General features: G+C 39.5%; 1 protein-coding gene across 1 annotated transcript; it reads left to right on the top strand.

Annotated features, from left to right (window-relative positions):
- Positions 1 to 2,006: 2,006 nt before the first annotated feature.
- LOC306945557 (interleukin-8-like) lies at positions 2,007 to 3,493 on the top strand (the record flags this gene model as incomplete). The annotated part of the gene is made up of 3 exons (XM_079534296.1): positions 2,007 to 2,070; positions 2,517 to 2,652; positions 3,406 to 3,493. The coding sequence occupies 3 exons, from the start codon at positions 2,007 to 2,009 to the stop codon at positions 3,491 to 3,493; spliced, it is 288 nt and encodes a 95-aa protein (XP_079390422.1).
- Positions 3,494 to 15,101: the final 11,608 nt, after the last annotated feature.

A 15,101-nucleotide genomic window follows, 5' to 3' on the forward strand; every position in this document is an offset into this window, starting at 1 on the left:
TTAACTTGAAGATAAACTTATTGCTTCTGTATTGCATATGCAATGAAGATGATATACCTTGTGCCCTTTGTGTAAAACTTACTGCTTGCTTTGCTTTATGGAAATGTTATTTCTGCTTTCTTACTATCTGGTGTTTATCTCTAAGTTAATTAAAAACTTTGATGAAATGATAGACAAAGAAGAGTCCATTGGGTTTATTCAGAAGAGGTCTACACCCTGCAAGCTATGCCATTCATACTTCTGCTTTCTACCAGTAGGCCAGAAGATGTTTCCACTGATATCTTAGTTTACATTTCTGCAGACTGTTGGCTATTCACAGAAATAATGTGTCAAGGAGCAAAAAAAAAAAACAGATGTAGGAAAGAATAACCCAGTGTACGCTGCAACAGGAAACGGAACAGCATTTTCTAACAAGAGATCATCTGCAAGAGATAAGATAGAGGACTATGGAATTACAGAGTTTGAAATTAGTGATAAGGATCAATTGCTAACTCCTGTTTTCTAACAAAAGAGTCAGAAGGCATCAAACCTGGCATAGCATGGCAGTGTAATAGGAGTAAGTCTCAAGTACGCTAGATCTTTTCTTTCACAATCCCAGCCATATGCCTATGGCCATGGTTGAGGTTGAAGAGCGGATAGTCAATTAAACAGACCTTGGGTTTGTAAAAGAAAGGCTGTTATTAAGTGTTTATGTGCTTACATTACCTAATCCAGCTATGTTCACTGTAAGATGAAAGTTTACAAAGAAAAGATGCTTAATTCGATGTCTACACATCTTATTTGGCTACTATTCAGAGCACATCCACTATCTGTATATTTTTGTATAAACACAGACATTGTTACATACAAAAATATTAAGCAGAATTCAACTTTGCTTACTTAAATCTCCGTGTTCTTCACAATGAGTTGGAGAACAGTAAACATATATTCATTCCTATTTCATCCTATGCTTTATTCCTTTAACTGTCTCCACTACCAGGCAGAAAAACAATAACAAAGTTCCGTTATGAATTAAAACCCCACAATCTCATGTTTATGTTATAGTATTATTGTCTATCACTAATACAAATGTTTGTACATATCTGACTTCATCTGAATAATTCTCCACCACATTTTCATCTTTCCTTTAATTTTACCATAAGAACACTCTTTTTTACAAGGCCAAATTTAAATTTGCAAAAATGTCTCAATAATGTCAGAGTGAGAATCCTACAGAACCTTCTGGAATTCTCCTCCACCCAAATTCAAAATTCAAAATGCTCAGTAGTACTCCAAAAACAATCCTTATTTTGTTGCTTATTTCAGTGATGCTAGACTTCATTATACTAAAAAGTAACATAAATAATCTCAGAAAATAAACATTTTTAAAATGTCATTGTATGTAAGGAGTAGGAGAGCTTATTAAAATCCAATTCTAGTATCTGTCATTCCTACAAACTGTAGTTCCTAGTTCTAACAGTTCTCCCAACAGTAATAACGTAAAATAAACAAACAAACAAGAACCACTCACGTGCACAGAAAAAATACCCCAAAGTTCAAGGACACACATGGAAGATCACATGCAGAAAAAGTTGCAAAGGGAATGTTGCAAAGAGTAGCAGAATAATAACTGCAAAAGTTTAAAAGTATGGAAAAGAACAGTAGCAAGCATGTGACACGGGAAAATACAGAGTACACAGTGCTAAATAAAGGGCTATTTTGTACATGTTCTATGTTTTTATCACTCTCCAATTAATAAAGTGCTTCCTGCTTATGAAAAGCAAGTTCATGGTAGTTGAGGGAAAGGGGTTTGCCCATACCACCATGACTCATTCTCCAATAGCACACTACAGGTTCAGGAGTTTCCAGTGGTGTGACCCACATATGATGCAGGGGGTTCAGGACAGTATATAAACAAGGCAGATACTGAGCACAGCCACTGACCACCCTCGAGGCTGCAGGAGCAAACCCCTCACCAAAATCCCTCACCAAATCCAGGAGGCACACAGAAGAAACACTCTTGCAAGATGATGGGCAAGGCTGTGGCTGCTGTCATGGCTCTTCTCCTGATCTCAATGGCTGGAGCAAAAGGTAAAAAAATCATTCCTAAAACCCTTATAACTAACTGCCAATGTGAGTGCTGATGGGGGAAGATATTATTTTGTCTTAAAGTGCAGCAAATAACTCTGTGTGGGGCTAGATTTTACTCCCTGGTGGAAAGAGTAAATCCGTGTACACCCATCTGACGCAGCCAGGTACAAAGATTAGCGAAATGAAAGCAGAGTGATAAAACTGCTGGTGCTCAGTCATTATCATTTTGTGTTTCCTAATAGCACTGGCTGCTATACAAACAGTTTTTGTATAGTGACAGCGACTGGGCAGCCCAAGAAAATGGGTGAAGGCAAATTTTTCAAGTTGTCTGGCTCATAAAAAGAAAAATTATTTCTAATACTCTGAGAAAAAACAACATGTATTTCCTGGGCAAACAGTGTAACAGTCCATACACTACCTGTGTTTTTTTCCTCCTTGTTTTATAGGTATGGCTCAGGCACGTTCAGCGATTGAACTCCGATGCCAGTGCATAGAGACTCATTCCAAGTTCATCCATCCAAAGTTCATTCAAAATGTGAACCTCACCCCTAGTGGACCTCACTGCAAGGACGTGGAAGTCATGTAAGTGCTGTTGCAAAATAAACCCTGCTACTCAACAAAAGGGAAACGGATTTTACATTAGGGATGATGTAAGCATTCTCTGAAAGATGCAACAAGACAGCATGCCAGGTTAATCAGAATGCAGTGCGTGATGCTCCTACAAATGACATAATACATGTCATATGTTGCATAATTTCTGTAAATCTGTACTTAAATACTACACGGAATTTTTCAGCATAAACCTGTACTCATCAAAAAAGCAAATAAATCTAAAACTCTGAATTCCTCTGACATAAAGAAAGAGAATTAAAGCCACTGAGCTGCACTGAGCAGTTTATCAAGACATGCATTTTATGATCCCACTTCTACTGAAGTCAATGGAAAGATGACTATTAGCATAGAAGTCACAGAAATCTTACTGTGGCAACATTTTTATGGACTAGCCAGTAGAGTTTCTGAATCAAGACGGAAACATTCAGCTCCTCAATTAAATACCATCACAAATGCAAACCAAGCTATCTGAAAAAGAAGCGATTTTGAAAACAGTGAGTCCTGCAGATAATCTAATCCATCCACAAAGATATAGGAATGTATGAAAAAAAAAAGAAAGTATGTATTAGGCTACAGCCTCAACTGATAGCAGCTTAAATTAAGGGAGACCATCTCAGTGTACATCTAGAGAACCTTGATGTTGCAAGAAAAAAAGGGAAATTGCCTAAGGAAGAGAGCTTCACTAAATAGACCTTTTGCCTTCCTTTTTCTTCTCTGATGTAGAGCTACTCTGAAAGACGGCAGAGAAGTGTGCCTGGATCCCACTGCTCCCTGGGTGAAGCTGATCATCAAGGCAATTCTGGACAAGTGAGTATTTTCTTCTCTGTGGGCACAAATTATTAAAGAGCAGTATTTTGAAGAAGCTAGCAAACATCCTATGCACAAGTTGTTCAAAATACTGTCTCATAAGGAAGTTGCTATCAGGAAGTTTACTGACTGGAGCAAATACTGTGTTTGCTTTTGTACTTTAATTATATCATCAGGTTCAGTCCCTTAGTGCACCAAACATCCTATGTGCATGCTCGCTACAACTCTCATAAGGCACAAGTATATTGAAAACTTAAGCGCAAGTGCTCAGTCCTTTGGAAATTCAGGCGTTAAGTGACTGTTTTTTTCTTGCTTGCAATGGTTAAAAGCAACGATAACTTTTTCAAAAAGAATAGCATTTAGGTGAGTGGGTGAAAATCAGGCCCAAGGAGTGTTAAGCAAAGGATCAAACTACTGAGATCTGCTGAGTTATTAAATACTTGTGAAGAGGTGACTGCAAACTAATGTCTCTTTTTATTTTTATGCAATGGCTTTCAAAGGACTTGGACAAAGCACAAATCCTTTGAGGCCGATTTCATGCAATTCCAGCACATGATACTTGTTCCATTAGTTTTAATCTTTTTTTATTTTTTTATAGGGCAGACACCAAGAATAAGACTGCATCGTAAAGCAAAGAACAAAAATGTCCGACCTCCTCCAGGAAGACAAAAGTGGGAGACACCGCCATTCAGCTTCTGGCAGGTCATTTCCTCCTGCCTCCTACTTTCATACTTTCATCACTGTCTAGAGGATGTATCCTCCCTCTTTTTGTAGTTACAACAGCAACTTGACAACAGTAGCTTAAGTGTTTTAAAGAAGTGTCATACAGGAGAAAAACCACTGAAATTAGAAAAAGTAGGCAAAAAAATAAAACAAAAAAGATCAGGCTTGTGAAAGGAGATGGAGATGATTCTAGCCACCACATAATCAATGTGGTGCACTCTATGCAGGTCTTTCTTTAAATAACGTCTTTGCCAATAGTTTAGAAACTGCCCAACAATTCCTTTTCTCCAGGAACATGCTGACAGGTAGCATCAACTGTACCTAGGTTACTGCTTCTCATGTGGGCTGCAAACCAGAAAAAGGGGGCTTTCAGAGTCAGTAACCCAAAAGTCTGAGGCATCAGTTTTGGAGCCATCATTTTCAAGGTATTATTTACTCTGAATTACTGCTGTGAAGCTATAAACATATGTTTTCATGCCATCTTTTGGTTACAAAAAGGGCACTTTATTTATTTGAATTCTATTAAATAGTTATTGCATCTCTAATATTAATTAGTTTATACTTTGTCATAAGAATGTAGATGATCTTCGTGCTTCCATTATTTATTTATTTATGGAAAACATTGAAGTTTTTATGCTTTTGTTATTTATTTATTTATGGAAAACATTGAAGTGTTCGTGCTTACATTATTTATTTATTTGTGAAAAACATCTCCGTTTAGGTACCTAATAAATGCTTATTTAAATGTTTTTATTTCAGTATTGTGTGTTATTAATTTCCTTATTGACCTAAGAGGGTACGTTTATTTTCCTTCAGTATCATATAAAGGTGTCTCACAAGGTCAAGTGGAGGCTGAGTTGTGGGGACTGATAAGTACCTCAGGGAATTCTTGCCTGCAGTACGTGCAGATGATTTTCAGTAGGAAAAAAATACAAAAGTGGTCAACTTCCTTCTTCTTTTCTTGCTAGACTTAATTTTTTCAGAGAACTGGGTGAGAAAACCCATGGGAAAAAAGAAACGAACAAACAATGGTGAGTCACAGAAATCCCAGTCTCAGCAGCAGAGTAAAACAGCATGTCAGCCGTGGATCTGGCACAGAACCAGGTTTCTCATTAACTTACCGTAATCAGGCATATCTGATAAACTGCAATGGAGTCAGTGAGCACCCTCTGAAATTTCAGGGAAAAGGGAGTATTATACCGGGAGAAATCACAGAATCACAGAATCACAGAATCACCCGGGTTGGAAGGGACCTCAAGGATCATGTAGTTCCAACCCCCCTGCCTAGCAGGGCCACCAAACATACACATTTAGATCAGGTTGCCCAGGACCCCGTCCAACCTGGCCTTGAACACGTCCAAGGACGGGGCATCCACAACCTCCCTGGGCAGCCCGTTCCAGGGCCTAACCACTCTCCTCGTAAAGAACTTCCCCCTAACATCCAACCTAAATCTTCCCTCCTTCAACTTGGATCCATTTCCCCTAGTCCTGCTATTGTCAGCCCTTATGAAGAGTTTACTCCCCTCCTGGGTGTAGGTTCCCTTCAGGTATTGATAGGCTGCAATGAGGTCGCCCCGCAGCCTTCTCTTCTCCAGGCTGAACAAGCCCAACTCCCTCAGCCTGTCCTCATAGGGGAGGTGCTCTAGCCCCCTGATCATCTTAGTCGCCCTCCTCTGGACCCTTTCCAAAATCTCCATGTCTTTCTTGTACTGAGGGCTCCACACCTGGACACAGTACTCCAGATGGGGCCTCACAAGAGCCGAGTAGAGAGGGACAATCACTTCCCTGTCCCTGCTGACCACCCCTCTCCTGATGGAGCCCAGGATCCCATTTGCCTTTCGAGCTGCCAGAGCGCACTGCTGGCTCATGTTGAGTCTCTCGTCCATCAGGACCCCCAGGTCCTTCTCTGCCGAGCTGCTCTCAAGGACCACTCCTCCCAGCTTGTACGGGTGCCTGGGGTTCTTCCGGCCCAAATGCAAAACCTTGCACTTTGCCGTGTTGAACCTCATTAGGTTCACCCGAGCCCAGCTTTCCAGCCTGTCGAGGTCCCTCTGAATGGCATCCCTTCCTTCCACCGTATCAACCGCACCACTCAGCTTGGTGTCGTCAGCAAACTTGCTGAGGGTGCACTCAATTCCCTCATCGATGTCATTGATAAAGATGTTAAAGAGCACCGGTCCCAAGACAGACCCTTGGGGGACACCACTTGTTACCGGCCTCCACCTGGACATAGAGCCATTGACCATCACCCTCTGTCTGCGGCCTTTCAACCAATTGCTTATCCATCGGGTCGTCCACCCATCAAATCCACTTCCCTCCAATTTGGAGATGAGGATGTGGTGGGGGACCATGTCAAAGGCCTTGCTCAGGTCCAGGAAAATGACATCGGTCGCCTTCCCTTCGTCCACCAATGCCGTCACTCCATCATAGAAGGCCACAAGATTAGTTAGGCATGACCTTCCTTTGGTGAAGCCGTGCTGGCTGTCTCGGATCACATGCTCATTCTTTATGTGATCGAGCATGTTGTCCAGGAGGATCTGTTCCATGATTTTCCCAGGCACGGAGGTGAGACTCACCGGCCTGTAGTTCCCCGGGTCCTCCCTGCTCCCCTTCTTGTATATGGGAGTGACGTGACCCTTCCTCCAGTCGTCCGGGACCTCACCTGACAGCCACGACTTCTCAAATATGATGGAGAGCGGCTCGGCAACCACCTCAGCCAGCTCCTTCAGGACCCTGGGATGCACGCCATCCGGCCCCATAGACTTATATTCATTCAGTCTAAAAAATCTTAAGGAATCTTAAATCTTAAGGAATGAGCTCCGATTGTAAGGCTACATGACACTGACACAGTGATTTACGCTGAAACCCTGTGAGACAGTGATTTACAATGAAAAAGCTAGAATACCAGAAGCAAACACTAGAGAAAATGGGAAAGTTGAGCAACTGTTTAGATATCTATTCTTCTTTGACCTTATCCTAAAAGGAGCCACTCCATATTCTGCACAAACAATGTATGTTTGCTCATGGAGCAAGAAGATAAAAAGGGAGTTTCTATTACAGTTTGAGCAAGTTCTTGCACAATATGTAACTGTCCCCACCATACTTTGCCTCCATTCAGATCTCTGCCCCTGTCCCAGTGCATTACAGACTACTAGACTTCATCTTCAAGACATAAAGACGACAGAACTCCGCATGGGGCAAGGCTTTGCGCAAATTTGTCTTACAACAGTAAGACTTCTGGTTTCTGGATGATTTTTACAAGCTGGCCTCCCTCAATTACTTAGTGTAAGGCAAGCAAGAAGAGGTGAGGAAGAAAGACTTCAAATACACAGCCATGAAAGCATGTGTCTATCTTAAGGGTTTAGGACCAGTTTTACTGGAAACATTGGTAAAGCAGTACGTGCGCAGCCTTTGTTGCGAGTAAAATTCCAGTCAAGTTACTGTCAGCTGAATCACGGTCAAGGAATCTCTTAACACTTCTATCCAAAATTTCAGCAGTAGTTTACTTAGGACCTGAAGCAGAACATTTGCACAGACTGAACCATATCCTTTCTTTCTCCGTAGGTGAAAAGCGATTCAGAAACTGGCTAGAAATGGTATTACTGAAATGTATTTCTGTTCAGCATGCAATTACAAAAGGCCTTTCTTAGGAATAAATAACAATTCTCATTGGAAACATGGTTCCAGTTTTCGGATCCCCACCACAAACCAAAAAAAGCACCACAGCTCTTCTGACTTGATGATTACCTTTGTCAAACCTGGGCTGTACTTCTGTGTTGTTTCTTCTTTGCCCATATTAATTCCAAAGCCATGACAGGACTAATTCTCCTAGCAAAATATTTTTATGTTGAGACACTTCAAAATTCAGTCAATTTCCTTTAACTATATCCTTTTGCCTATCAGTATAAAAAAAAAAAAGCAAACCATGAAACATGCACAGTTCATTTCAAATCAGAATGTTGTTAGAGACACAGAACAGTATCTGTACTGGATGATAAAATCTAGTGCATGCACCATGCTGCTGTTCAGCCAACTTCCATCCTACTAAATTTCACTTGCATTTTTTCTCTTTTTATTGCTGCAGCCTGAGTACACTGAAAGTCTTTACTTGGCTTCTGCTAAATATCTGAATGCTAAGGTCTTCTTCAAATGCAGATGACACGCAGCAATCTTGTTAGTGTGCTATCATGGTAAGAATTAGAGAAAAGACTGAATTAAAATGAACTTACAGTTCAGTATTGTCCCCGTGTTTGTAGATCAAGTTAAATCATTAAGCTGGGAGTTGTCAGTGTCCAGATGCACTCACCTAGGTCCTCCACCCATTCACCTGCCCACAGGCCTAGGAATCTCATTTAAGCTTGGCGTGGGACCTTCATTCTCTCAATATGTTCTAGAAGTGTTGCTCTCCAGCTTAGCCACTGTCATGCCTGTTCCTGATTGCGGACCCTGCTCATACAGCCAGTGACTCATTTCTGCTTGGACTTGGACCTGCATCATCACTGAGACACCTGCTGGGGTGCTTGCTTCCTGGTTTAACACCAGCTGGTGACAACTTGCCCTGCTGGCTGTGGAGTCCCTTTTGTCACCTTATCTTTCAAGGAGAAGGTGTCCAGCACTGCTCCCTGGCATTAGTTATCATTCAAAATACAATTTTCTTTCCTAGGTCTATTGCAAGTTTTTAAAATGTCAAATCATTAGCAACATTTCCATGTGACTGAAGGCCTTAGAAATGATGTTAATAAGTTCAAGAACAGAACCTTCCTTCACATCCCATGGAAATAGCAACTTGTTCATCAAAGAAGTTTGACTTCTACAGTATCCTAAAAGAAGATTGTGTAAAAAGACAATGTTATTTTGTTTCATCATGGATGCAAGTATTGCAGATGAACCATAGCATTCATTGTGTATAGCAACATTCCCCTCAAAAGTTATGAAACAAAGTTATTACTAAAACAGAGTTATAAATGAAAATGCTATGGGGAAGCAGGTTAAAGGCCTAAAGTAAGATCTGAAGGGCAGCTAACCACAACAGTTCCACCCGTAACTCTGAAAAGTTCTCTTCCAACAGCAGAGGTGTGATCTCTTCTGCCCTGACACTGACTGTGCAGTGTTCTTTCCACAAAGCTCTGGGCAGACAGTGCATATCAGTCTTCAGTATGACTGCATTCTGGGAAGCTGTGGGGATAACTGTTTAACTTTTGGAGGTCATAGAATTTGCTATCAAAAAATGCCTTTTCTCTGGCTGATCACAATTTCTGTAAATGAATACTATATAAAGGGATAGAAAATAACCACAGAACAGAAAGAAAATGTTATGTTCCAAGATAATGTAATTTCTCAAGGAGCTGTTTTTACAAGCTTGTGTTATAAATAGAGCAGGTGATGTGACGTGTCTCCACCGCAGGCAAAGCAACTCATGTTGACATACTGAACCAGGTTCTTGTTAACTACTGAACTAGCAACTGATCTCAGCTAACATATCCCAAGCAGTCCTGCTCCCTGATGACAAAAAGGTAGACACTATGTATGCCCAAGACAAATGATAATTTCCCCTCCAGACAGCATCAAGGCTCTCATTTAGCAGAGCCCTTTTCAAAACAATTCCTTTCTTAATTCTTAATTTTATAAAACTACTGAAATAACTTCATATGTGTTGCATATGGATATCCATATGCATCCATATGGATGCCGTATTTTTTCAGATCACATTTTGGTTCAGTTTCTTTTCTTGAGATCACCTTTCTCTCCTCACAAAAATAAGAATATCTCAATGTCCCAGTGAGCGAAAAAATACATACTTTGTGTTCAAGAGATATTTCACTCAAGACATCTATTCATCTTCTGGTTTAAATACCTATGATTATTTTGCAGAATATTACAGAGAAAAACAAATTTGCTCTGTGCTTATCTGAATCAAATTTTAATATTACATTGTTAAATATATCCTCCTATCATAGATAGAACAAATGAAATATTCAGAATAGCTGAAGTGACTTAACTGACAATCCACCAGACATTTTAAGCTTATCTTTTTTTGCTCAACGGGTAGAAAAACTTTTGGTACAGAACTAAGTATCTAAATCCCGTCAGCCAAACAGAAAATGATAGCTAAGATCCTTTCACAGAACAGCAGAAACTAGTTGCCTGCGTAAGACACTATCAAAATATAGAACACCATAACAACTATCAAAATATAGTCCACAACATTGTCAAAGTAACTGTTGGGCACAATTTTTTGTGCAAGGCATTTAAACTAGGTGGAGAAAGCTTGACAGAATAGACAATTCACAGCAGTGAACAGCACTTCAGAACCAAACTAAAACAGAAAAAGAAACCCAACCCACATAAATATAATGTTAGGAGTTTTCTTTAAAAAGCAAGACACCCCCGGGTGAATGTGATAGAAGTAAATCCATATCCATTTCTCCAAGAAAGATCTGTCCTTGAGAAAGAGGCAGAGATCCGTATGACAGCTGTTTCTGACAGTTATAATAACGGGTAGTACAAAGACCAAAGCCAGCTTCATTTTCTACGTGTGCCAAGAAAATAAATTTTTGGAAGTGTATCTTTAAAACTGACCTTTTAACAAAAGATTTAAATGTCTGAGAGATGCCATTCACTGAAATAGGCAATACTAGTTAAAAAGTGACTAAAGAAGATGAAGTATGTTTAGAAGTGGCTTCAACTGAATGATGTTTGACAGGGTACACTCGCAGCACAGCTGCAAACAGTGGATAGGTGTGGATTCTTTACTACTGCCAGAAAACTGGCAACTAAACTGTGTTCTGTGAGGTGCTTCATTATGTCTCATCAGAAGTTCTAAGCCAGCCACTGTCAGCCTCAGGGTAGCCTAATGACAACCAACTAGTGGCTTTCAGAAAGAAGCCGATTAAGTTAGTGATGCTAAATTACTAAACTGTTATTTTTAAAGTGGTATGCATTATGCTCTAGTTTCCAATTAGAGATAAGAAGACTCTGACAGATACAGCAAGACGAAGGATGAAGAGCTGCATGGCTGAAGCATGACGAAGCACAACATGTGCACCTCTGTGCATGCTGTGAGAGGCTCAGACTGAAACAAAACGCACTATCTGAAAGTATTCATGGTGACATCTGCAAACCTTTTTGGCTGTAGTTTAGGCAGAAAGAAAAATTAGTGTGACATTTTAAGAACCAGAGATTAATATATGATGCATATTGCCTACTGATCGCTTCTAATTTAATCAGAAATTCCCAGGACAAACTTCTTCAAACTTCTTTTATTTCCTCCCATCGCTTCCTTATCTTACTTACTTCTTATGTTTCCTCCCGTCACTTCCTTATCTTACTTCCATATTCTGCTTGGCAGGAAGAAAATGCTTCTTGCTACAGTCATGATAGGAAAATGTGACTGAAGGAATAAATGCAGCCTTCATCCAGAAGATAAAACTCTAGTTGCTGGTCCCTGCACATTCTCTAGTAGAATTTATTATCTCCTCTGTTAATACTAGGCTGATCAAATGTATATATTAATAATTGTAAATATTCTACATTAATATTATCATGCATATTATTGTATCATTTATTACTAGATACATAACATTGCCAATGACTTCCTATTGAATTGTATCAAATGAAATATTTTGTACAGCCTACAACAATCTTTCAAATGAAAACTACAGTGAAGAACTGACTGTTCTGAAGCAGAGCTGTAACAATTATAAATATACACAGACACATAAATACATACTTGTACCACTGTATTTATAAATGTATGAATTAAAAGGTAAATAAATTAAAAAGCTATCCTGTTATCTTGTGATTCCAGAGGGATTCAGCAAAGTCCAAAGTGGTGATCAGACTCAGGACACATAACCATTTATATTTAGACACGTAAGTGAAAAAAAATCCACAAGTTGCCCTAAGCTTTTTCCCTTTCCTCGTTATGACTTCCTCAATACAGTAAGTAAAAAACAGATGTTCAGGAGACAGTCCGCTGTCTACGTATTGCTCCCAATGGGTTGCCTCACAGCAAACTTCCATAAGGGTTTGCACAACACTGTGCCTAGTTTTTGAGCAGAAGTGACTATTTGTTCCTTCAAGGCACCACAGGTCAAGTGAAATTGCTGCTGCCAGCAAACCCTTTGCAGGGAAATGAAGGCAACTTCAGAAGACTAAAAACGCTGTACTCTTAATTTTACCAGAGAGAGGAATTTTATCAGCCCAGTGGTTAGAACATCTACCTCGAACTGAGGCAACCAGAAACTGCAAGGTACTGAAGCCCACATCTCTCCCATCTCTCATGATGGTCTTTCTTGGTCACTAGAGTACTCAGAAATCCCTACCACACCAACCACTTCCCTTCTGTTTGCGTGTCCTTTGCTACATGCAAAGATTCCAAGTGATGCCAGCCAAGACCCTAAAAAATTAACTTCTGACTTTCGTGTTCATTACACAATGCTTTGAGTCATGTAAAAAAAAGAAGTAGTTTTTGACATCCTGCAGCACGGAGAACACATCCTATACGCTGCCTTAAACACAAGCAAAGGAAGCATTTCCTTCCCTTTTCAGTAGTCTTTCAGTAATTGGCTTGTTGCCTAACTTCTAGTTTCTTCATTATAGTGGCATGTTTTTAACATGGTTAAGCATGGAAGGTCTCTGCTCATAGCAGTATCAGCTCAGTCAGTGATATTATGCTTGAAAAGGTAAAGCAATTCCATTCGCATAAGTCATCTCTGATGGTTGTTGGGAAAACACACCCAGAGAAAATCAAATAAAGGATTCGGAGTTCCCACATGGAGGCAGGGACTGGGATCAAATACTGGGCAAAGTGTTGAAGGAATACAGTGAGAACTTGGGTGAAGCACAGCACTCCTAGGAACACAGGTTAGGTATGCCAGGAATTTGGCTTGATTTCACATTCAAACTTTCTATGCCACAACATTTCTATTATATATCCTCCTGTAGTTTTGATGAAACTGTGTCATATTGGAAAAAAAAAGTGTAGTGAGAAGAGATGCTTTAGCTCTTAGAAACCGAAGTGGGCTTTTATTTCATTACAAACATCCTGCTCTTTTAGACTGATACTTGCTCTTAGCCCCGGGGCAGGGTTAATCATATAGGTGGAGCAGGCTCTTGGCTCCATTTTTGTCCTGGGGATTTTTTGCGGTTCTGTTACTGCCACACTCAGGAAATAGTTTACTCTAGCACTAAGGGGGGCAAAAAGTCACTGAATGTAATTGGGAATTCAAGGGGGATTTTTTTCACCTTGGATGAAAGGCATTTCAGTGCACACTAAGACAAAGCTGCAAATAATTGCAAAGAAATTAGTACCCCCAAATCAAGTTTTAATTACTCTGTGTGTGTACACATACATATGTGGAGACAAAGAAAGACATGCCTAAAGAAAAGAATCAGCCAAACTTTTTTCAGAATAAGCTTGTTAGAAGTTTGACATGAACAATAAAGCAAACATTCAGTATCTGGTATGATTCCTTCCTTTTTCATGCCTTCAGAAAACAAAACGTATTTTCCAGGAAAGCTCTGTAAGAGATACAGCTAAGGAGAAGCACCATTTTCAGCCAGAAGTGGTATCTTTTGTTGACTCAGTAAATGGCTGAATAGTCTAATTTGGCTATAATTTTTCCTGGGTCAGCTGAGATAGTGATGGGAAACAGATGGATTTTCCTTTTATGAAATGAGTCCATGGCCAGCAGTAAATAATGAAGTATAAGAAATTATGAATTAGTAAACATGCTGAAGATGAGTTTTTCTTAACTCTTTGGAGCAGGGGAGAAGTGCCTCTGTAAGTCCACAGACCACAAAACATGAAACTTTGAGGATACGGATGACAAACAGCAAAAGTCATATGTCAGAAGCACTATATTTTTACAGAATCAGAGCAGATTCTTCACCTTAACACACACACTCCAAATGGGTAAAAGTAATAATTCTTCATTTATATGACAGATCAGCATTTGAGCCCAAGCTTTCCCTTAAGATGTCTGCGTTATACAGTATTATTTCTACCAGCCACAATGAGCAAGTACTCAATATTCATGCAATGAAATTCTTTAACAAGCATGTTTACAATAGTACCATAACATTTACTATTATTTCCCTGTGTAAGACTTAGGGTTACCGTAACCAAAAGAGAAACAGGTTACTAACAATGCTGACATTTATAAAGCAAACAAAAGCAGATGTATTCAGCAAGTCTCACTGTTGCATTTGCATACAAAATTTCCTCAAACTCTAACATGTGTGACAAGAAAAATGCAGGAATGGTTTTCATGGTTCTTTAGAATTAAAGATCCATTTAATTCTAATTCAAAGCATCCATAAGGATGCTTTGAATACTTTGCTTTGCTTTGAATACTGCACTCTCAGTTCCTTTACTGAACAGAAAAAACTGGAAATGCATTTGTACAATACAGCTTCAACAGAAATAAATACAAAAAAAAATTTAAATCAGCAACACAAAACCAGTTATTACCATGAAGAAACAAAACATAACAGAATTACAACATAAATGTAACCAAGCCATCATAAAGTTACTTTGTGAAATAAGTATGTACATTACAGAAAAAGCAAAATTTACAAAAGCCTACAAGAGAAACTAGACTGCATGGGTATTATTTACATGCTTTAATAAATTAATACATTATATTATTTGCAGCAGAATAATTCATCATCAGCTAGGCTATTTCACAACAGTCATGTGACTCATTTTTACTACATCTGGGAAATTCCTCTAACGCAATCTACATGCTAGCAGAGCCCTGCACACGGGCACAAAACTGTATAAAAGCAGAATGGGTCTCCCTGTTCAGAAATCAGCACTCCTCTGACAGGAGAGATCACAGCTCCACAAAACCTCAGCTCAGAAGACAAGCCAAACACTCCTAACC

Source organism: Tetrao urogallus (genome assembly GCF_951394365.1).
Source record: "Tetrao urogallus genome assembly, chromosome: 4".
Lineage (NCBI taxonomy): Eukaryota > Metazoa > Chordata > Aves > Galliformes > Phasianidae > Tetrao > Tetrao urogallus.